The sequence below is a fragment of the Petromyzon marinus genome, chromosome 16 (assembly GCF_048934315.1).
Source record: "Petromyzon marinus isolate PM22_M1 ecotype Great Lakes invasive population chromosome 16, UKy_Petmar_22M1.pri1.0, whole genome shotgun sequence".
NCBI lineage: Eukaryota > Metazoa > Chordata > Hyperoartia > Petromyzontiformes > Petromyzontidae > Petromyzon > Petromyzon marinus.
Genome location: NC_133682.1, coordinates 2,471,636 through 2,493,926, shown reverse-complemented (window position 1 = coordinate 2,493,926; position 22,291 = coordinate 2,471,636). Strand labels below are relative to the sequence as shown.

At 51.0% G+C, this 22,291-nt stretch overlaps 2 protein-coding genes across 10 annotated transcripts in view; one reads left to right on the top strand and one right to left on the bottom strand.

Annotated features, from left to right (window-relative positions):
• FBXW7 (F-box and WD repeat domain containing 7) overlaps positions 1–4,793 on the top strand; it is a 102,510-nt gene extending 97,717 nt beyond the window's left edge. For all 5 annotated transcript variants that reach the window (XM_032955532.2, XM_032955531.2, XM_076067417.1 and 2 more), the window contains one exon: positions 795–4,793. In XM_032955532.2, the coding sequence (XP_032811423.2) occupies positions 795–1,063 (269 nt within the window). In that variant the 3' untranslated portion in view covers positions 1,064–4,793. The remainder of the gene's footprint in view (positions 1–794) is intronic.
• Positions 4,794–5,191: 398 nt separating this feature from the next.
• The window catches only part of LOC116942986 (lysosomal dipeptide transporter MFSD1-like), a 43,831-nt gene continuing 26,731 nt past the window's right edge, over positions 5,192–22,291 (bottom strand). For 4 of the 5 annotated variants that reach the window (XM_032955538.2, XM_032955539.2, XM_076067419.1 and 1 more), the window contains exons 9-13: positions 18,075–18,186; positions 16,567–16,704; positions 14,838–14,977; positions 8,777–8,882; positions 5,192–6,272 (exon numbers count right to left, since the gene is read on the bottom strand). In XM_032955538.2, the coding sequence (XP_032811429.1) occupies positions 6,192–6,272; positions 8,777–8,882; positions 14,838–14,977; positions 16,567–16,704; positions 18,075–18,186 (577 nt within the window). In that variant the 3' untranslated portion in view covers positions 5,192–6,191. The remainder of the gene's footprint in view (positions 6,273–8,776; positions 8,883–14,837; positions 14,978–16,566; positions 16,705–18,074; positions 18,187–22,291) is intronic. The other variant, XM_076067421.1, reaches the window with a different exon arrangement.

The window sequence follows — 22,291 nt, the reverse complement described above, 5'->3', positions numbered from 1 at the left end:
AGTGGCTTGGAGGACACGGGCCTGGTGCTACTGCTGCTGCTGAGATCCTGAATTGAAATCTGGGTTTCAGACCTGTGATTAAATTACGTTCTCAAGTGAGTTGATTATCTCAACCCAATTACCATTATCTGCACACAAAAAAGCATTAAATTTAGTTTTTTAACCTTTGGCTAATTTGCAGCTCTGAGAATTTTAAAATATAATTTTGATGGTTATGCAATAGATTTTTACTGTGTTTCAGGTCAGGTGAGAGTTATTTTGCCTGTGAAATCTTTTGGAAATCTCCTGACACAGACTGTTCGCTCACAGGGGGTGGTGATGTACTGCTCTGTGAAAAGTCAGGATGGATTCTTTATCCCATGATATGACCCCATATAGATCAAAGAAGAGTTAAGGTTAAACATAGGGTTAAGCAATTCGATTCGCAACATTATTACATTCCACATGTCTCGAGAGAATGCACATTACCGAGTAGTACCTAATATGAGTTTGAACCAAATAATAGCATATTCGAGGAGAGCAGAGAAAAAGCCAGGTAAAGCCACTTTAACAAAAAACAATCTGAGTGATATACATGTGCCTTGTCGTCATTAATCAGTACCTGTAAAAAATGCAATTGACCTATCATGTTGAGGTTCGATTCATGTTGGTGGTGCTCTTCTGGGATGGTTTTTTTAGCATCATGCAGTGTCGAGTGTTCATTTATCCATATGGAAGTCTCTGTTAATGCAATTTCTTTGTTTGGATTTTTTTCCCTTCACCTCCTCCGTCTTCAACTCGCCGTGTTACCGCAGGGCCGAACAAGCACCAGAGTGCGGTGACCTGCCTTCAGTTCAGTCGCAAGCTGGTGGTCACGAGCTCGGACGACGGCACCGTGAAGCTGTGGGACTTGCGCACGGGCGACTTCCTTCGCAACCTCGTTTCGTTGGACAGCGGCGGCAGCGGCGGGGTGGTGTGGCGCGTGCGCTGCTCCAACACCAAGCTGGTGTGTGCCGTGGGCAGCCGCAATGGCACCGAGGAGACCAAGCTGCTTGTCCTGGACTTTGACGTGGACAGCAAGTGAATGACCCTCCCCACCGCGGCCAGTGGGCTCTGCGAAGGTGCGGTGGCATTCGTGACAAGTGCTCGGCCACGCCGAGTGTGTGGCGCGCGTTCGCTGTGCGCCTGTGGTTGTGGGTGGCACTGGGGGGGGGGGGGGGGGTGGTGGTGGTGGGCAGTGAGGCTGAAGGGCACGAAAGTAGTAGACCCCGTGGGTCTCTTTGAAATGGGCTTGTTGCTCACGTGCCAACGTTGGAAGGGATCACGCACACAAAAAAAGCCTAAATGTATAAAATACAGGACACAAATGGAACACCTGAGTGCCAACAACAAGCAGGAAGATTTGACGACTGAAATCTTCAGCTGAACTTCCACCCCACCCACCAACCATCCTCAAGTTGCCTGTGGTATATTACTGACTTGAAAGTACACTGACTTGGAGAACTCTATTTAAAAAATAAAACAAATTTCAAGCGATTAAAAATCTCACACTTTTAAGGCTCTTTGTCAGGCCCTTGCCGTGCCACCCTGTCTACCCCAGCGCATGTGACTGGAGTGGGGTAAGACCCAAAGCACTTCTTGCATCGGACTGCTCAAGGTTGACACCAAATGGAAGACGGCGCAGCAGTGGTCTGTGGCGTTCACTCTTCCATAGCAGCAGCCAAGGACCTTCCTTTGCGGCAGCGGTTGTGGGAGTTTTGGTAGCCGAAGAAGATCGTTTTCTTTGCTGGCCTTAAAGCGACTGAACCTAATGAGAGCAGGGACCTAGCTATCTTGGTGCAGTGAAGCGCGAAGGGAGGGACATGGGAACCCACTTTGGCATAAGTCTTTGTGGTGGATCATTAAAATTAGGAATGTGAATGTAAGCAGCAGAATAAGCGTCCCTAACACTTTGTTCTAATGGATTACACTACAGCCTGTGAAAGGTATCTTTTTTTCTTAATCGTTATCAATTTACTTGTTTATTTGTTTTTGTGATACGACTAAAACTGCTCTGTTGGTAACCGTTCGAGCTGGGATGCATAGAAGGGATAAAGTTAAGTCTTTGATTAAAGTTTGCTGCGGTGGCCATCAGCTATGTGGGATGACATCGCGAGGTGTGCGCGTCCCCCCAACCCCCCCCCGTGTGTTCCTTGGGTTCCAGAAGAAAACCTCGGTTGCCATATCACGGCAGCGAGATCGAGTACTATTGAACAATTTCGGCTCGAAACCAACGAAAATAAAGCGCTTATCACTTGGTGGGCAGCTTCCAGTGCTCACAGAGTAACATAGAGCCTCTGGGAGTTGTACCCACGAAAAGGCCCGCCTGCTGATGTCGCACGACGGGGCGGACACCTTTTTGCAGAGGGTACAGAAAGGCGCAGAGCTCACCTTTTGCAGGGGAGAAGGCGCCGAGCGGAAATGATTACCGGACGCCGTGCTGAAACGCAGCAGATTAATTGTCTTAACAAACTATGGAAATAAGTTTGCTTTTGCCAACATTGCAAACTTCAGCTCGGGGGCTCTGCACGCCAAACCGCTACTGTGGTGTCGCAAAAAATGAAGCGTTCTCTTACATTTTTCCGTCATCGTTAGGTTTTTTGTTAAATACTTACAACTCGATGACCCTACGTACATTTCCATTCTGTTTGGGATACACTTTCAATTGTTGTTAAAGGCCAGGTTTGAAAGCGAAGGTGCGTTGTGAATGCGGCATGCGATGTCCCAGCCTGTTTACTCTCTCTACACAGCCTACGCTGTGCCTCGTCATTATGACTGTAACATCAACCCACGTTGGGACTAATGTGAAAGCTGTGCTAACCACTTCAATTATATTCGTTTTCCTGTGTTAGCGTTCTAAAGCTTTTGTTGTTTTGTTTTCTCAGTTAAAAGGGTGCTGTTTGGATTTCATGTTCGTCTCACGTTTGTACATGGGCAGTTAGTACAGGGTTCAGTAGCCTTGCGTGTGCTACACGTTGCGTATACACAGTTCGTGCACTCTTACAGAAATGGCCCGGCTTCTCTGGTCACTCGCTTCACCGTTCGCCGTCATTGTTGCGGGCGACGAGCCTCGCGTGGCCCTCGGCCGTCACGCACCGGCCCCCAGCACCCGTGCTGGGCCTGCCCACACGTATGACTTGTCTTTTTATGGTCGCACGCATGTAAGTGGGCCCCCCCCCCCCCCCGGGACGTAAAAGTAGATGCTGCACTGAAAACCGCACCGCACCTCTTCTTTGTCTTGTGTTTGTTGTTGCACACACTCTCCTGCACAAACACACACATTCATAACCCCAAGCCCTTAGTGTAGAAAAACTATTTTTCTGCAAACACACTGAAATTAAATACATACTGGAATGCTGTAAGGAAAGGCACAGCACGGGATATATTGTTTTAATCAAGCTGAAGTGTGTACTGCGGGGCTGATAGCGCCAGAGTAATTGAGCCAATTTAAACTGAAAAATTATCAATTTTAAGGCGACGTGACAAATGCATTGATGTTTAAATATGAACGGGCGCCACATTCTTTGAAATTGGCAGGTCACTGCCCAAAAACCGATAGCCGGTGTACACAATCGAGTGCAGCTGTGCGTTTCCCCAGCAAGTCAGTGGGCGGACCAGGGTGCATTTAGAGTGAACTCTAATTGTGGCCGGTGATTAATGAGCTCCGATGAGACGCATTACGGAATCCAGAGCTTCAACCGAGCAGCTCTAAGTGCTCTCCGTGACAAGCTTTAGGTGAACTGAGGCCTTCTGAATGTGCTGTTTTAAAACCATGTTTAGCGTTGTGTGTGCGTGCGTGCGTTGGTCCGGTTACTGTTATTGTTTTTTGCCGAAGCAGGATTTTCCTTCCATTTTTGATTGTGGGATTCTGTGAGGGTTTTTGGGGGATTGGCTTTTGTCATTCGTGGCCCGTCCATGTGTAAATAATTCCACGTAGAAACTGTGAACTTGAATTGGCCTCTAAGCAGGGGGGGCAGCTGTACAGTGATGCCATCTGCTCTGTATAGCCTGTTCATGGCGATGTGTACATAGGGCGGTTCTGATCCGCACTTAGTGGCAAAAAAAAGATGTAGTTCAAAAGATCAGGGAGTTTTTTTTGTGTTTTATTTTTTTCACTAACCGTCAGTATTGAATTCAGTCTTTTTTTGTATCACCATGTTCCTTCACGTGCGTGTTTGTTGCTGCTGCTTATGAATGTCACGTTGTAAAGAAAGAGAAAAAGGAAAAAAAAAACCTTAATTTCATTGGTCAATGTGCATCTTAAATGAGAGTTGAGGGGACGGCAGAGATGTGGTGCCGGATGAGACGACCAGTCTGTGAGTCGGGAGAGATTTTCCACCGGGCCCCCCTCTATTCTCGACCAGAGCCGTCGCTTGTCGTGCACCCGTCCCTCCGTGTGGCAGTCTTTGTTGAGCCAGCAGACGGAGACGCTGGTCCCTTGCTGGTGTCTGCCGAGGGTCGTGAGAGTGAGGGGTGGCTGGCCTTTTCGTCCAACCCTGGCAGTGTGCACGCGAGGTCGGGGTGAGGTCAGGAGGCGTTTGCCGTCACTTGGCTGGGTATGTGCCATCTGAACAAAATGTGTAACGTAGGCAAGACGAATCACATTAAGTGGAAGCAAAAAAAAGTATAAAAAATACAAAAAAGGAAAAACAAATAAAAATTAATTACAAATATGTAACATATGAAAAAGGGATTGAGTTACTGGTTTGTTTTACTTAGAAATTTTTATTTTCATATGAAAGTGCAATAAAGTGTACCTCAATGGAAGGACTTCCCTGCGCGTGTGTGTGTGAGTGTTTACACGCGCGCGTCTCATCCTCGTCGTTTGTGTCGCTGTCGACAGCATTCCCATTCGGTGAACACGGAGACGTCCTCGGCTGATGCTTGACTGCCACCTCCTGCAGCGCGCATTTCACCTAAACAGCGTTCATTATCACGTCGCACTGTCTGGCGTTTGTGCAATTGTCAAAGCGACACATCCGTAGCAGTCGTAGCTGTTCTCTAAAGAGCCTCAAGTTTTTCACAAATTGCACCCACACATCCAAGGCAAATGGGATCTTGCGGCTCCCTTTATAAAGGTGCACAAGTTGCCCCATGAGACTGATCAATGTTAAGCACCTCTATGTTAGCGCCTATGTTACAATATTTAGAAAATTTCAACTTTGCGGACAGATTTGTTTTTTAAGGAAATAAGCTTTAATACAACCCAGGTATACACCGATTAGAAGGTCACTGAATTGTTACATGGGCAGACCACTGACCGTGTTACTATGGCTTGTGTAGCAATGAGGTTACATTTAACAATTTCAATTGCCACTTAAAGAAGCGTTTACATTTCGTGTACGGTGCATCGCGCACATTTACGATTGTAATAATGTAGATGTATCGAGAGGGAAAAAAAAACAGTTTCTCAAGGACTTAACAGACCCGTCTTAAGCTTTCACAGAGAACGTAAAATGGAAGGGAGCAAAAAAAGAATCCTGCAATCCATTGCGTGGCGTAGTAAAATGCCCGCGAGGATTGCACAAATTCAGACATCCGTGAAATAGGTATAGAGCGTTCTCCACATCGGCTGCATTCCACGTCTGCTACTGTGGGCAGGGAGGGGGGGGGACTGAGAGCATGGCCCCAGTTACAGCGTGAACACATCCCTTCCCCTTGCTCCGCGTCCCACTCCCAATGTAAAGGATCGTCTCCCCGTCCTTGCGCATTGCCTTGTGTGTGTGTGTATTGTACCAACAGTCGAGCTTTTCAGTCTCGTTAGTGTCTACAAGCCGTGTCAGTTTGTTAATGATAAAAAAGGGAGTTGAGAAAATACAAGTCAAGTCCCATCAGTACTCGTTTGTCGGCCCGGGGAGGCACGCGGACCCAACGGAGCGGGGTTGTTTTTTTATATCACGGAGCTGCGCTACCACGGTTGAAGGCAGAAGCAATCCTCCCCCCCGCCCGTCAACCCGAGACGTGATTTCCCCAACGTCCGGATATATCTGCGAGAGCGATATTGCATCACGCCATGCAGCGAGTTTGATTTATACGATCATCTTGTGCATCTCTCTAATTCATGAGGGGCAGGGGTTTCTCTATCTACATTTTCTGGAGGTGGGTGGAGGGGTGCTTTGTGTGTGTGTGTATATATGATGCTTCCCGCACGCATTTCCAGCCCGCTCTTCTTCTCATCCGTCCATCAGCAAAGGGGCTTCCTCGGAGATTCTGTCCGCCGCTTGGCGCACGCGTGATTTGTTGATGATCTGGCCCTGCGAGAGGAGGTACGGCGACGCGGGCGTCAGGAACTCGTCGTGGGCGAGTCTGTGATTTCGAGCAAGGAGCGGTGCTCGGCTCGGAGACTGTTACGGAAATTCAACGTTGCTGCAGCGGTTGACGGCATTTTCGTCAAAATGTACGCGTGTTGATCTCGTTTCGCACCGTACGTAGCCAACCCGTGCTAATCGGAGGTGCGAGGGAGGGACAAACTCAACGCAAAAAGTAGTTATATAAAAAAAGTTTTCAATTTAAAAGTGCATAGCTTCAGTGGCTTCCGAAAATCAGAAGAGCGTTCCAGACGGCCACAGAAGCGCGCCATGCCGTGGCCGTCTTTGTTCGACGGCGAGCTAAAAGCCGCCGCTGCGAGCCATTCAGGTTTTCTGCTCTTTGATGAGATCAGCAAGGTATTGTACAGTTAAGTTGTGGCAAACGCTTTGCGTGTAACGAGGGGCGACCTCAACGTTTTCGTTCGGCCTTCCCTCGAACTTCTTAAAGAGTGCAGTCAAAAAAGACGTTGGCCATTGGGAGCACAAATCAAATTTAGGCGGTGAGGTCCTGAACCTACACTACAGCTTGGCACCCCTTATGTTTGTCAATCGTAATTTTTTAAATATATGTTAATAATATATAGGGTTTGATGAAACAAAGTAAGTTGTACTTATGTGCCCGCGCTTAAAGTGTTTTCGATTATTTACCTTCTAAAAAAGAAATCTGGCCGCGTCTCGCACCACCAGGGGATGCGAGATGCACCCCAGGTGAAGAACCACCACTGAAGCCGTTTATACATCGTGGTGAGCGAGAGCTCAAGTATCGAGTGTGACGCACACAAGCAGAGTGTAGCGTCACTCACTCTGCGTTGTGTTTCACATTAGGTGTAAAGTTTGTTTAGACTGCTGTGTGCCCCCTCAGTGTTTGGAATGAGCCCCCCCCCCCCCCCATTTAAACAAAGGTCACATTACAGGGATGCCAGGTGGCTCTCATTTATGGAGCCCGTGGGGTTGCCAAATTATTCCCTTCGCCCTTGTAGTTAGCAAAGCCTTAATGAGCCTCGAGGTTTCATCAGGAGGTCACCCAATTTGATTCCATTCACGAGCGTTTTTCCAGGACTGAACCGTGGGCCGCCCCCAACTAATGAGTGAATATTGATAAATATCCCGTGCACGTACAGGTCGCGCACACACCTGCATGCTCCCTGTGTAGTTCCGGATTAAGCTAGCGCGGGGTCTGTAGCATATGATGTTATAACGGGGCCCTAAATAAATAAATAAACACGTAAATATTAAACAGCCAGATAATACGACAAATCGCTAACATTAAAATACCCAGTCGTTCATAAAAGTTGAAGGCAGTATGGTACTATAGTAATAGAGCAAGTGCAGAATCACTGAACTGGAATTGATAGCTTGAAAGCATTTAGTGTGGGGCCCTTGAAAGTGCGGGGCCCGTAGCATATGCCACTAGGATAATCCGGCACTGACCCTGTGAATTCATAAAGATCCTCCGTATAGCCTTCACAGACTGCCGGGGCAAGTGCCGTAAGCGAGGAGCACCTATGAAGGCCGGGCCGGCACGGCGCACGAGGGGGTGGGTGGCCAACGCCATGCCTGGCCGCCTTTGTCTCCACAGTGGCGATGTATACACACAGCTCCAGGCACTCGTTTTAACGCCGAGACGACCACAGGGAAACCCGGGACCAGTTCAAATCATCGTCACCGCTGTTGGCGGCGAGCGGGAATTGAACCCGGGTCGCCGGGCTCGTAGCGCAGCGCGCTAACCGCTGCGCCACCGCTCCCCGCGTGTGAACCCACAGTGGCACCAGCACACGCACACCACCTCGCGTCACTTGAGTTCGACTGCCCCGCGTGTGTGCACGCGCCCCTCTATCGGTACGAATCGCGTGTTCGTTACGGCACGAGAGCGGTGATAGGGGCCCGCATTACGCACAATGACAGCGTTGCACAGCGGCCTCGCGAGCTATCGGCTCCACGGATCTCTCGTCACCCTCGCGTGCCGTGTCTCTGCAGATTATTCGTTGCGTTATCGTCGCGCTCGGGGGAAACTTTGACGGTACCAATCGCCGTTCACGTCTCATCGCACGCTTCATCGCCGATCATGAAACCGTGTCTGAACAGTCCCTGGCACGCAAGTGCCTTAATAGGCCACGAGCAGCGACGATGCGCAGTTTGTACAACCCGTCTCTCACACGGCGGTCAGCGGCGGCAATGTCCCCCACGCTCTTGAACACCGTCAAACGCCGGGGCGTGCCATCTGACATCTCCCGAGCCGACCCTCAGCGCTCCCATCTCCACGGCGGAGGTCGCGCCGTTCCCCGTGCCGTTCCCCGTGCCGTTCCCCGTGCCGTTCCCCGTGCCGTTCCCCGTGCCGTTCCCCGTGCCGTTCCCCGTGCCGTTCCCCGTGCGGCTCCCCGTGCGGCTCCCCGTGCGGTTCCCCGTGAGGTTCCCGTGAGGTTCCCCGTGAGGTCGCGCCGGGGTCGTACCGTGCCCTGGTCCACGACGTTGAGCACCAGGGAGGAGGCGAGGCAGCCAAGAGTGAGCGCGAGGAAGAAGAGCATCACGTTCTGCCACCGCCACGGAGCGATCTCCCTGCGTCGGGGGGGGCAGCAGCAGGAGGAGGGGGAGACGCGACATTAAACCACTGGCACATAGCGATTCACCGTTACGACCACATAAACACCACCGCGTTTGGTACCAGCCCAACCGCACACACCGCCTGTCATGTCGGCCACCGGAACGTCGGAGGCGGGATCTAGAAACTTTCTAAAGTGAGGGGCTGGTCACAGATGTAAATACAGCCATACATTAGTTATTTTGAAAATAATTTCCTAAGTATCTTGGTGAATATTCATAAAATACTGCACACTTTTTTGTGATTTTAAGGTCGGGTGGGGGGGAAAGGCGATCGCTCTTCCCTTGGATCCCCCACAATCACCACCATCACCACTGCCATAATCACCACTCTTACTGTCATTAATACCACCACAACCAACACACATATCACCACTACATCCAACAACCACCACAACTACCACCGCATCCAACCACCACAACCAACACACACATAATACCACCACTACATCCAACGATCACCACAACTACCATGAACACCGCCACACATCCACCTCCGCTTCCAAAAACGCCACCGCCAAATCCGCTGGCACGTCGCGAAAATCCACCCCATCCACGATCACCGCCACGCACGGTGCAGTGGCCCAAGAGGCCTCATCTGGTGAAGTGATACCGACTGAATGACCGACTGAGCATTTCCCCTCATCAGCAAAACATGCGGCTCTACAAGGTCCTGCGGCTTAAGAAGATCCTCAGGAGATTAATTACTAAAAGGCAATCTATTGATTACAACCCCGCCGAGTGTATCGTTATGCAAATGTGCTATCGGATAAGCGTCATCACCCGAGTTCGGGGGAGTGGCGGTGCAGTGCTCGGCGCGCCACGCAACAAAACCTGACGGCCGGGGTTCGAGTCACGGTCACGGCCAGGATCAATAGCGGCCCCGTCGCCCTCCCTTCATCATCACACGGACCCTCGTGGTGAAGTATGGTCAAACGATCCCCACAGTGGATTTACGAAGTCTGCAGATTATTGTTTTGTAAAATCGAGCGCGGACGGTGACGTGGCCAGGCAGATGCGCGTTCGTCGCTTGCTGCAGAGCTTCATGGTTCGAGTCCAGAGGCCACCCTGGTTAATACTGCGGGGGGTGTTAACGGTGCCGTTGCACCCAGTCTGCTTCACAGTGAACGTTAAAGATCCCGTGGCATCGTTCGCAAGAGTAAGCCAACCGTGTGCCTCCGTCATGGTTCAAAGTGGCCGAATTTGAAATATGACCTGCAAATCACCGAATTGGAATACGCACGGCAATCGTTACCCGCTGATGAGACAACCCTCCTGACAAAGCGCGATGAGGCTCGGTGAGTCTTCCTGGGTTAAATCTGTCCCAACCCTCACTACTTCAGGTTCAGCCACGCAGCGGAGTCCCCTGGTCCGACGCCTAACCTTAGCGCAAACCCAGTTCCATTCTGTGACACGAAAACGAATCGGGGGGGGCTGCCAGAATTGCGTTGGCTAAACGGTGGGGGGCCAAACTTCCTCCGCACAAAACCAGCCCCCCTCCCTCCCCCACCACCAAAAACCATGCCTTATTATTCCAGAGTGGTGCCGACACACAAAATAGATCAACAAACAAACGAGTGTGCTCAATGACATTTCACAACCGGGTGGGGGGAAGAAAAAACCCCGACCTCCCAATTGTTCTCAACGTCGCCAACATTTGGGCCATCCCTGGATATAAAAGTGGCGGCAACGTTGGCGCCGCGCGGGTTTAGCGCGGGGCCCGCGACTGCAGTAGCAGCAGCAGCAGCAGCACCGGGGCCCCTGCGCGCAGAATAAGAATGGGGAGAGTGACGTGCGGCACTGGCACAGCCAGTGGGGTGGCACGTGCCCCCCTCCCAATGATCCGATCGAAATGAAGGATTTCGATCGGATCATTGGGGTTTATTAGTAATTAATCGTTTTTTTTCGACCCCCACTGCCACTGTGTAGCATATTATTATGTGCCAGGTACTCTGTGAGATGATAGGACAATAGTCTGAGTCCATAATTGGCAATAAGTAACGGCAAAGCGGTTATAAGTGACTCAGAATTGTCCGCAGTTGCGTATACAGCACACAACTTCCCTGAAGGCATCAACACCTTCAGCGAGCACGATGCCGATCACACAACGCGGTTCGAATTCGACCCTCGATCGATTGCTGCGCCATCGCCACACATGTGTCGAATAAAAAGCAAGGGACAAGTCCTTACTTACAACTCCTCTATCACTTTTCATTGCTGGAGGGGGGTTGCCCCCCTCTACCTGAAAAACCTGGCTCCGCCATTGGGTCACGTGTCGCGTCCCGTTCGTCTGTTGTGTGCTCGCATACCGAGTGAGATATGCGAAAAAAATATTGGTTGTAAAAGTAGTCATTAAAAAACATTTAAAAGCTGACATTGCTTAATTAAAATTCCTGGGAGCTGACGTCCGGGGGTGTGTTCAATTAGCTCGAGAGCGCTGTGGAGAAACGCCAACAAGCTCAAAGGTTTTTACGAAAACCAAATAGCAATGGAAGGCGAAAGGGGAAATTATTTTCACGAACATATGAATCTGCGAGCAAGCCTCGCTAAATATTAATGGGTTGTTTGTACTTGTTGGTGGAAACCGCAGCGCACGATGCGATTGGGACATTAGCATGCGTACATACATATTGTATTTTTTTATTTGGTTTGCGAAAGATAAAAAAAAACCTGTGAATTATGTTTCGTGAATGACAATTTTTTCTCCAGAATCTGCAAGTGATCCCACTTCGCTGTGGTTGAGTGTGAATTGTGCCCGCTCTGCAAAAGTATCACAATGATCGCTGGTCATTAAAAATGCATGGGCTTCAATGAGTTACATCAAAATGCAGCAGCTCCAGGCATTAAGAACTGAAAGCCTCTCGGTTTTTTTTTGTTATGCCAGATTCCGTTTGCCGTTTGAAAGTATTAGGGGGCTATGGATGACTGAGGACAATAAATTTTTACTTGAAAATAAGCCACCGTTTATGCGCGCGGATTAACAGATTAATGTGTGTGTTACCTTATTAATGTTTTAATGAGATGTTGCTCGAGACTCGCTCGACACCTCTCACATGAAATACCGCTGATTAAATATTTTGCGGCCGTAAATATCTTTTACGTTAAAACCTTAAAATCGAAGTATGCACTAGAAGCGTATTAGCTGATGTTGACAGACCAACAGCATATTGCCATAGCCTTAGTCCACATTTTCCCCCCTCCCAACACATTTTCAGTCCACTAAAAGACCAATAGCTTATCAATGATTTACTGCAATGCCATGCAATACAGTACTGTATCTCAGCCTTTGAATAACAGCGATTGTCGAGCCAACACCACACACGATTTCGATTTCTGCTCTTGGTCGTGGAATCAGTTCTGGCAGCGCGTTCGCCGCTTGTTGCAGAGATTCGCGGTTCGAATCCAGCGGCCGCCCCGATTAATACTGCGTTGCGTGTAATAACCGTGATAACAACACGCACCGTCTGCTTAAGAGTGGACGTTAAAGATCCCACGATGTAATTCGCAAGAGTAGACCACTGTTGTGGCGGCATGAGGGTCCGTAATTGCCAATTTCGAAAAATTACCCGCAAGTGATTCTATTTGTATTATACAAAGTGACCTTGCTGGCAACAGGCTACTGCCCCGACTCACTCTTGCAAATGAGACTCTTCTTTGGCCCCTAGAATTCTCACCTGGTTAAACAAAATTCATTTGAAACTTTGCCTAGGAGAGAACAGGATAGAAAGCATGCTGGATAGATAACAGATAACGCATAAGTTAGGAAGATCAATCGGCCAATAGCCTAAAAACAAGGCTGAAAGCACGAATGCATTCGTTCTGTGATCCGCCTGTCTGTCCGTAACAGCCCCCCCCCCCTCCACCCACTGCGACTCTCGTAACGATGACTCAATATGAACGAAGCTGCAGTACAACGTTTTGGAGAATCGGCCAAATTGATGTCGGCTTGCCTGAAACTCGGGAGACAAACCCCCCCCCCCCACAACGTGCTAATAAATAAATCACAAAACCAGCGGCAAAAAGAAGCACACATTCTCTCTGCCTCCTCCCGATGTGGTCATCGCGCGCGTCCCCTCTCATTGTGCAGCTTGACACGTGGCATTATCATTGTCGTCGTCGTTGTTGTTGTTGCCCCGTGAAATATTTTCGAGGCCAAACACGCATGCTGGAGAGTGCGAGGGAACGCACGCATCCACCGTGATCGTTCTCCCAACTCGTTTATAGGCGCTACAGAACCACGTCCGCTGCGGCGACGGAGCGGATGGGAATCAGCTCTGCGGGAGCGAGATGGAATTGTGCATCGCAAGACCCTGAGCGATAGCAATGGCTTCGGGGGGGGGGGGGGAGGAGGGGGGGGCTTCATCTGGTAGTGGATAGATCATGGTAGATGATGATTCTGATGGACCTACGTAGAAAAATATATATTTTTAGGTTTTTTTTAGACACGAGAAGGCGCTGTCAGGTGCCGTTGAGCCTCGAGTGCCCTCTAACCTCGGGCCAAGCCTCGGCGATCGTGGCCAGGGCTGCGCACGGATTGGCATCCCCCTCCCCCGCGCCTGAAATAAACACTTAAATAAGTAAACGCGTGTGGACTCGTCAATAAATAAACAAAACTCTCGCCCGAGCAAGAGGAGTTGTTTTTAATGATAGCAAACATTTAAGAAGAAGTAAAAAAAAACGCCTCGCAGCCAGTAAATTAAACATGAAGAGAAAATTATCCCACACACAGTAAATTATCCACACACACGTGGTGAATTATACACCGCGCTGCGAGTTTCACGGGCATGTGCTCCCCCCCCCCCCCCCCCCCGCGGTCTGGCTGCCACTCGCATGCTAACAAAGCGGATTCCGCCCCTCTGCGGCGCGTTTTCCGGGATGTAGCTGAGTGTCGTTCGGCACGATATCCGACGTACTTGACCATACTTGACCATACTTCACCAGTCTGGGTGCTACGGCACAACAATGGTCGTTTCTTCTTCGTCCATGCCACCAGGTGCTTCCGCGGCCGTCTGGAGCGCTCTGCCGGCCAATATTAGAAAGCCATCGGAGCCATGCGCTTTCAAATCTCGATTGAAAACTAATTTCTTTAGAACTACTTTTTGTGTATTGTTTGTTATCCTTCCCCCCGCGCCTCCGTTTAGCACGGCGCGAAAGAAGTTCAACGTACTCTCCTTAGCACCCCGACGTTTTGGCGATTTTTCTCATGGCCCGCGGCCATGTGCGGAGAAGACTTTGGCGCAGACTCCGCTGCCGTGCCCCCGCGCGCGCTACCCACCTCGAAGCGTGGCCAAATAGACAAACGCCCTCCGTCTACCGCAAGGGCGCGCGTCACTCGTGCGAGGAGGCGCGATCCGGGCACAAGACCCGGCTCAGCTCCCGCGAAGTGGCGAGACCGGGGCGTGCAGTCGGCCGCGTCTCCCTCGTCCCATTTCTCTCCCATCGCGCGTTTCTCCCGGGTCCCACGGTGAGACCACCCTCCCCACCCTCCCCCCCCCCCCCCGGCCCTCAAGGACAGAGGCAGGCGCGGCCAACCAGATGTTTGGTTGGAGTTTTCTGATGGGGGGTGGGTGGGGGGAGCCTCCAAAAATAACTCCGATAGAGGCAAATGCAAATGTGCATTGAGCGCGGAACTTTGGGGGTTGGGGAGGGGGGGAAGAGGGGGAGGGGGGGGGGTCACGTTTGTTCGTCCATCTGGAAATCGCACGTCTCTAGAGAACCCCCTCCCCCCTCCCGAGCCATGCATCCTCTTGACAGCGCCACTGTGAGGCGGGTCAATGTGCATCGATTGGGAAGCGATCGCCCGCAGGCACGCGGAATCCTTCGCGGGCGAGCGCGGAGCCCACCACAGCAATCCTACCCACGAGTTCCGGTGCAGTTGCACCGCCTGCGCGCTCGATCGTTACGCCGCCGTACCCGGTCTCCTCGCCGAGCAGGGCCCCGACCGCGAGGTTGGAGACCCCGACCCCGAGCATCTGCAGCGACGTGGCGACTCCGTTGGCCGTGCCGAGGGTGGAGTACGGCACCACCATGGATATGGCCGGCCACATGCAGGCCTGCCGGGCGGCCCCGCGGGCCCACGCCACAGCAGCCGAAGGGACGGGCAGGCGAATGAGAGATTAAAGCATCACGTGCCCACACGAAGACGTCGCTTTGCTTTAACAAAAACAAAAACACATTTGTTGAGGAGTGCCTCATGTAGATTTTTGTTTGCACTGCAAAGGACGTTCGATTGGTGAAGTGGCCGGTTGGCTCGGAGGGCAAAGCTCCGAGCTGGCAGCGCCGAGATCGTGCGTTCAGAGCCAGGTGGCCGCCCTCCGATTACGAAGCGGTTCCCTCGAGCCCTGCGAGTCGATGGTCTCAGCTCGGTGACAGCAAAGGCGAAACAAAAAAAAAACAATCCATCAAATCCCAGCTCAGAGGGTTAAAATATGAGATCGACAGTTCCGCGACGAATTTTACTCTCGCAGCGTGCGCGGGAGAGTACTTTTCCTGCTCCCGTTTGGAGCAGAGGTCACTGTGGAGGGATCTCAGCGGTAGCTCTGCGATATCCGGTTCTGTGGGCCGTGCTCTAACATTCAAAAATTGCACCGCTGTGCGAGAGATACAAATGGGTACTTAACCGCGTGACGTGACGCCCACCACGCGATCGGGACACACGGGGGGACGAGGCGGGCGAGGAGGCGGTTCGGGTAAGAACACGTGTCGCATTATTGTCGGCGATTCATTTTTGTTTTGTTGTCGAGTCGTGCTGCTCAAGCTTTCTACTTGTGCGGCTGTAATCTCGCTGAACTCCAACTGGAGATTACTTTTCCTGCAACGCCTCCGCCGCCGCAACGGCAGCGGCAGCTGATTGATGTTAACCTTCACTTTGGTTAACTGCGAAGCGCATTACGTAATTGCATATCTTCTGTTTAACCATTGCCTCGGATCTCTGGGATGGACGTGTTGCGTCAATGTGTTTTTTTCTGAACCATGCCCAAGCGCTTCAGTGATGCGACACGAATAAACTTCAGTGCCGGGATTTATGCACGACGCCCAGCTGACATTTTTAAACTGCCCCGAGCCGTAAACATCGACCGTTGACCCACCGCCCTTTCTTTTTTAACGTCCCTACGGGAGAGAGACTTCCACAGCTCTAACCTCCTAACCCTAACCTCTGACCCCCCCCGCCCCCCACTCACATTTTACCATGACCTATCGTTATCATCCCACCTTGGAGGTAGCGGGCAGAACTTCCGTTTTCTCCGCATTACAAAAGAGGCGCTTCTATTCCTCAACAGTATTGAAAAGCAAACGATCGAGGTTGCCGTCATCCCATAGTCCGGGAGGTGCACGTGTCTTTGTGACCGGATTTGTAGAACTTTGACACCAGGCACGTGTTTGGGGTTCGTCGTACCCCCCATAGTGTCTTACGACCCCGAGAACGCGGCTAACGTCAACGCATAATGACGCAACCGACAAAAAAACATTACCGCGACATTTATGAACGTGCCTCGAAGACTCACAGATTTCCCCAGAACAGCTGCCTCAACAAGGGTACGGGGATCCTGGGAAAACCAGGACGAGGTGGCGACTCCTACCGTGACCCGCGGTGACCTCTGCTTGGAGCGCTGCCCCCCTCCGAGGGGGCCCGGGCACTCACCGTGCTCACGGAGTAGGCGACTCCGAGCCAGAGCGTGGAGGCGAGCGGGGGCAGGCGGCCAAACGCCAACACGGGGAAGACGGGAAGCGTGGAGATCGCTGCCGCGCTGATCATGACCCCACGCAGACCCACGCGGTCCTCCAGTGGGCAGAGACGCACGCGTGGGTGGGGGTGGGTGGGAAAAGGAATTTAGGACGGCTAAATTGCTCACTCTCTACGTAAACGCTAAAGTACAGGAACATTAAATAATTGCAGCCCCCAACAACCCCTGTGGGTTCCGTCCGGACTAAACGGGTCATTACCCGCTAAAGTAAAACAAATAAAGAAAAACTCTCAAAAGTATTCCCGTCAATGCGTGGAACTTATTTAATCTGGCGTTTTTCACCGTCCGCTGATTAAACAAAAAAAATCCTCGACCCCGCGGCCTCGGTCGAGTTCGTGGGCTGACGTGTGGGTCGGTGGCGATTAGGGAGGATGGGACCTTGAAATAAAAATTATCGATTTTTAGAACATCCGAGATATGTTGATGGCAAATATCGATGTTACCAATGGATTGCTGTGGTTTTATTTGTTTGTGTTGCGCCATTCCTTGTGGCGACTGACCCAGGTTTTAGCGCCCTCGTCTGCCACTGCAGTCCAGCACTTTGAACGTAACAGTTGGTACATTCCTCAGGTTCATAAACTGCATCAGAACATAGATTTTTTTTGTTAAACTTGTTTTTTTACTTTTAAAGTCAAGCCGTGCCAGCGCGTCAGCCTCCGTACGAAGAAGCTGGGTTTTTTTTTTGCAAAAAAAAACGTGACGCACGATTACAGTGATAACATTGAATAATAATGCCATTTCTTTTACCCAGGAAGCCCTCACCGAGTCCCCGTACTCCTTTGTCAGGCGGGCCCTGCTGGATGAGCAATGTTTGGCCAACTCCATCGTTGAGTGTTTGGCGTGCGGCAGGAAACCGAAGAACTTTGAGCAAGCACACGAGGCACGCGTGAAGGTCACGCGCAGAGCGCCACACAGATGCCATCTTCTGGGCCACGGGGCTACACAGCACCTCGTTACGTCCATCTAGTCTCTCTCTCTCTCGTGCAAGTACTGAGCATGGTAACCAGGCTAAAATGCCTGCTCCAGCTTCGAAGGTTCCAGACAATCGAGTGCAGTCATTCGGTTGAAGACGAGATACAAGTGTCAAAAGCTCAGAGTTATCTGTTCATTATGCGAACACCGTCAGCAGTTCCTGAACAAGTGCACCGTGCCCCTCTTGCCAGTAAATGCTGATGGGGTTTTTTTTTCGCATAACAGACAAATGATTCCGTGATTGTTTTTTGTTTTAATTTCATGTCTCCTCTGAAACACGGGCGTGGCGTTGGCCGCCCATCCCCTCGAGTGCAGTTCTGGCCTTCATTAGGTGTTCGCTCACAGCACCTGCCCCAGCAGTCTGTTAAGGCTACACGGGGGATCTTTGTCTTTGTGTACGTGCGTGTGAGAGCGTCGGCAGCACCAACCGTACCACGAGCACGCCAGACGCGGCGCACAGCACCATCGAGACCATGTATGTCGCGCCAACCACCAGGGACGCCTGCTCCTGGGAGAAGCCCTCGTACATGTCCTGGATGAACTTGCTGCGGGAGTGGGTGGGTGGGTGGGTGGGGGGGGTGGAATAAAACAGAATCCGTGTCATTAGCGGGGCGATCAACAGGCGATCCAACTCGGGGAGACTCTCTACTGGGCTCGCGGCAGCGCGCGAGTCTTTCGGCGGAATTGGAAAGGGGGCGTGGGGAAGGTTTTCGCAATTTCGAGCCGTTCGTGCGGAACTGCCACCGTTGTCACCCGTTTGAATTGCATGGGATTATTACGCAGCGAATATCATGCAAAGCGAGCACGCTGCCGCCGAGGACTGTAACCGCGTTGGTTTATCCACTTGAAGCGAAAGTCTGAGCATTATACATGGCAATACAGCGTTTTTTGCTTGCGAATCTAAGGCCAGGATGCGGGGCAGTGTCACTGCTGGGCATTGACGTCGAGTGGCTACTGTGCAGCAGTAGCAGCTGTAGCGGGATTAGGTAGCGGAGGAGCGGGGAGGCGTCGACAGCCTTGGCGACGATGGCATCTTCAGGATCTCTTGATGGCTTGATCATCTCGATTGTCGCCCGCAACACAAAAAGCCACGGCAGCCGATCGTTATGTGGGGAACCCGGCGTCCGCTTGATGAGAAAGAGGAAAAACAGAATAAGAAGAAAAAGAAAAGGTATTCGTACATTTTTCAGATTTCATTCGCAAATCTTTCAAATGTAGGATTCGGCTTATTACGGCGGCACACACAGCGGCCGGCTGTCGGAGGCGATGCCGCGGGTTCTTGACAAAAGGTCATTCCTCAAGGTCACCCCCGAGACGAAGCCGATTTTCCGATCCATCCTAACGAGCGCCGGGCGTCAAAAGATGGTTTCACCCCCCGTGCACTTTCGCCTTGCCTAATAACGTGGCCGCCGGGAGCCTCCTTCTCCTGAAGCATGGTGTCATAGACGGACCCAGACGGGTCTCGCTTCCCGAGTTATTGCGCACGGCGGTGTCCGCGGAGATGCGTTTATTGACCTCTTCGTTTGATGCATGGCCCTGGCATTCAAATTGACGCGTCTCCCGTAAGAAATATCGTCCAACTATTGTTCGCCCCCCCGTCTAAACACCTTGCCGTGCCTATGCTAATGTTTTAATTAATAATGACCCGTGCGCGTTTCACCTCGCCCGTTCCGCTGCACCTTCGCCAGCGCGGTGAGCGTGGAGATCGGTGTTTCCGCGGGTCTTGTTATTTACGTCCCCAGAGTCGGCACTAAATTTTGGAAATTGTTATTTCGACCACGAGGGCCCTGCCCCTCGGCACAACGGAACTACGACGCCTCGTTTACGGTCCACCTAGTCGGGTTTAAAGTGCGCAGCCGGGCTCTTCGCTTGCTCAGAATGAAGCAAAGTTCCATTGAACCGTGCCTCGTCGTACCCGGGGCGGAATTTCTCACGGAAAAAAATCACTCCCCCCCTCGCCAACCTCAACAACCTCCAACTCCCCAGACCCCGCCCTTCTTTCACCCCACCCCCGACAGCAGGGGAGAGAGAGAGCAGGGATAATATTTTCTGGAGCTCAGCCTAGGACAGCTCCAGCTAAAATTAAGTCCCGATTACATCCTCATTAGATGCAGGACCTGTCCGTCTGATTTGGCCGTGGCTGCTGCTGCTGCTGCTGGAGCTGCTCACGGTCTCCCGTGACGAGTAATTTTTTTTTTCAACGCTTGTCCAACGGAGGCACGCTGCAGCATCGTATCCCTCGCGCCATGCTCATGAATATCAGGAGCCGTGGTTTTATAAATGATGTTGACAGAACCCGTTGCTCGGCGTGCTCAGATATGGAGCGCCGCAATCCAGAATGCACATCACGTGTTTGCGAAGCCCGCATCACTGGCCATTCCACTCCGGCGCCGACACACCTGTGCCACCGCATGTGTTTTGGTTTAAGAAGTAATTTTTAGAAGGTGGAAATATCAGTCGGATAAAACGTTGCTCGGGAAGATCGTTTTAAGTTTGGATCTGTTGGCTCGCATCTGTTCTTCCATCTCCAGCGGACTTGCCTTTGATACTTTGACATCCGAGTCTAAAAATCAAAATGTTTCTCAGAATCGGTCCCCATGTCAATACCAGTTTCTGGAATTTAACGCAATTTTCTTTTCTCGTGAAGTTAGTTTTTTTGTTTCGCTGGGAGGGGGAAAACCTCGGCATGTATTTGGCGTCTACAATCCCTGCCGCTGGAAATCATTCCCCCCCCCCCCCCATTCCCAATTGTGGCCACTTGACAAGTCCCAATATTTCAATCAACCTTCCATTACGGCGCTCAGCTCTCCTTTCTGGGACCCGAAATGAAGGCCATTCCATTTGTTATTCTTACACCGACCACGGGGCTTACAGCCCGTCTTTAGATTTGATAGCCTCGCTGAAACAACTTATTTCTCTTGTCATGCTTCACGGTCAGAGAGAGAGGAGAGAGAGACAGAAAGACAGACTGTGCTGCAACAGAACACACACAGAGATCTGTTTGTTTAAAAATTGCAGCAGTAGCAGCGTGTGCTCGCCAGAGATGATTTACATTCCTTACGTGATTTTGTTGTTTCATTGACATCTCACGTGTCTGCGAGAGATTACGAGGGGGCACACGAGCGCGTTAATTATATTTTTTTAGGTTGCGGCAGCGATGCCGTGCAAGCGCGAAGACTATTCCTATTAAACTTTAATCACGGTCGCTTTAGTAACACACAGGGAGCCACAGATTTGGACCTACACCTCGCCCTAGCCTTAAACGGCGTGACTGACGGGCCCCGCTTTCATGGAGGGGATTTTAAAATGCAAGAACCCTCTCTTGATTATTTTGGGGCTTTTTGCTTTTACAGCAGCTCCTATATTTCCTAAGAAGAACAAAAAAGCGTCCGTCCCCTCGGAATACGATGGCTCCACACGCTCGGGCCTCCCGCGCCGTGGTTGATCCGGTGCCCTTTGGAGGGGATTAACCGGACCGTTACATTTTACTGCTCTTGTAAATTAGGTCCCTTTGCGAAAGGTGAATTTTATTTCAAAAGGGCTCTCGCCTGCTTACGTTGTGTAAGCACCGGGGAATCGAGCGAGTTGGTGCTCTCTCACGGTGGCCCATTATGCCCGTCGTAACCCTACGGATTTCCTCGGAATACTTTCGTGATTTAAACACTCAATTCGGGCCTCGGCTTGTCATCACGGTCGCACGTTTTGACCATGTGATTTAAATTCACGCACCCTTACCCATTTATTTATTTTCATTATTATATATTTATAATAAATGTTTTATTGTTATATTTTTTTTGCCCCCCAACATCGCTGAATCATCCGGTTTTTCCACATCAATACCATCCCCTGCTCCCCTGCCATTGTTAGCATCGAGCCCAAGGTTGTTTTGGACGGCGCGCTGTGCCGCACGGTGCACAGCAGCGGTTGCGTGTCACGTCGACCGATGCGGCGCTTTCCACGAATTATTTCCATACCGAGGAACGCCGCCCCTCACCGTGGGCCCGGACACGTGGGCCCGGGAACGAACGTCTTTGTGAATGTGCAGTGTGTGTGTGCGCATGTGCGCGTGTGTGCGCATACGTACGTGCGTGTGCACGTGCGTGCGCGCGTACGTGCGTGCGCGCGTGTATGCATGTACGGGGCTTAATTTATCACCTCGATATTTTACGGAACGCGACTAGCTCGGCCGTCTCATAGTAGGGATCATTGGCATAAGGCACTACCACTAGAGTACAAAGTATGTATATCTTTAATAATCCCATATTATTGTACGCTATATCCCTATCAACCTATGAACAGGTTTATGACAAAATAGAGTGAGATGAATGTAGCATGCCAAATAACGAATTCCTGGACGGTTCCAGCTGAAACGTAGTACGTACTTTCGTGTGTACGAGCCAACTGGAGAGCAGCAATGTAGAGGTTAGAGCATCTGTGAAAAAGAGCTTAATAGCTCATCGGATTCCTTCAGTATAAATAAATATTGTGATTCTGATAGACTGCTGCGCTACAAACCGGGTGAGAGACAGAGTTAGATTCTAGGTCAGTCAACGTCAGTGACGAATATCTGAACTTTCCCTGGGTATCCTCTAAGTTGACATGGCCTTAAAGTTGTACCTAGCACCGTGTGTAAACATCTGCAGTAGGAGA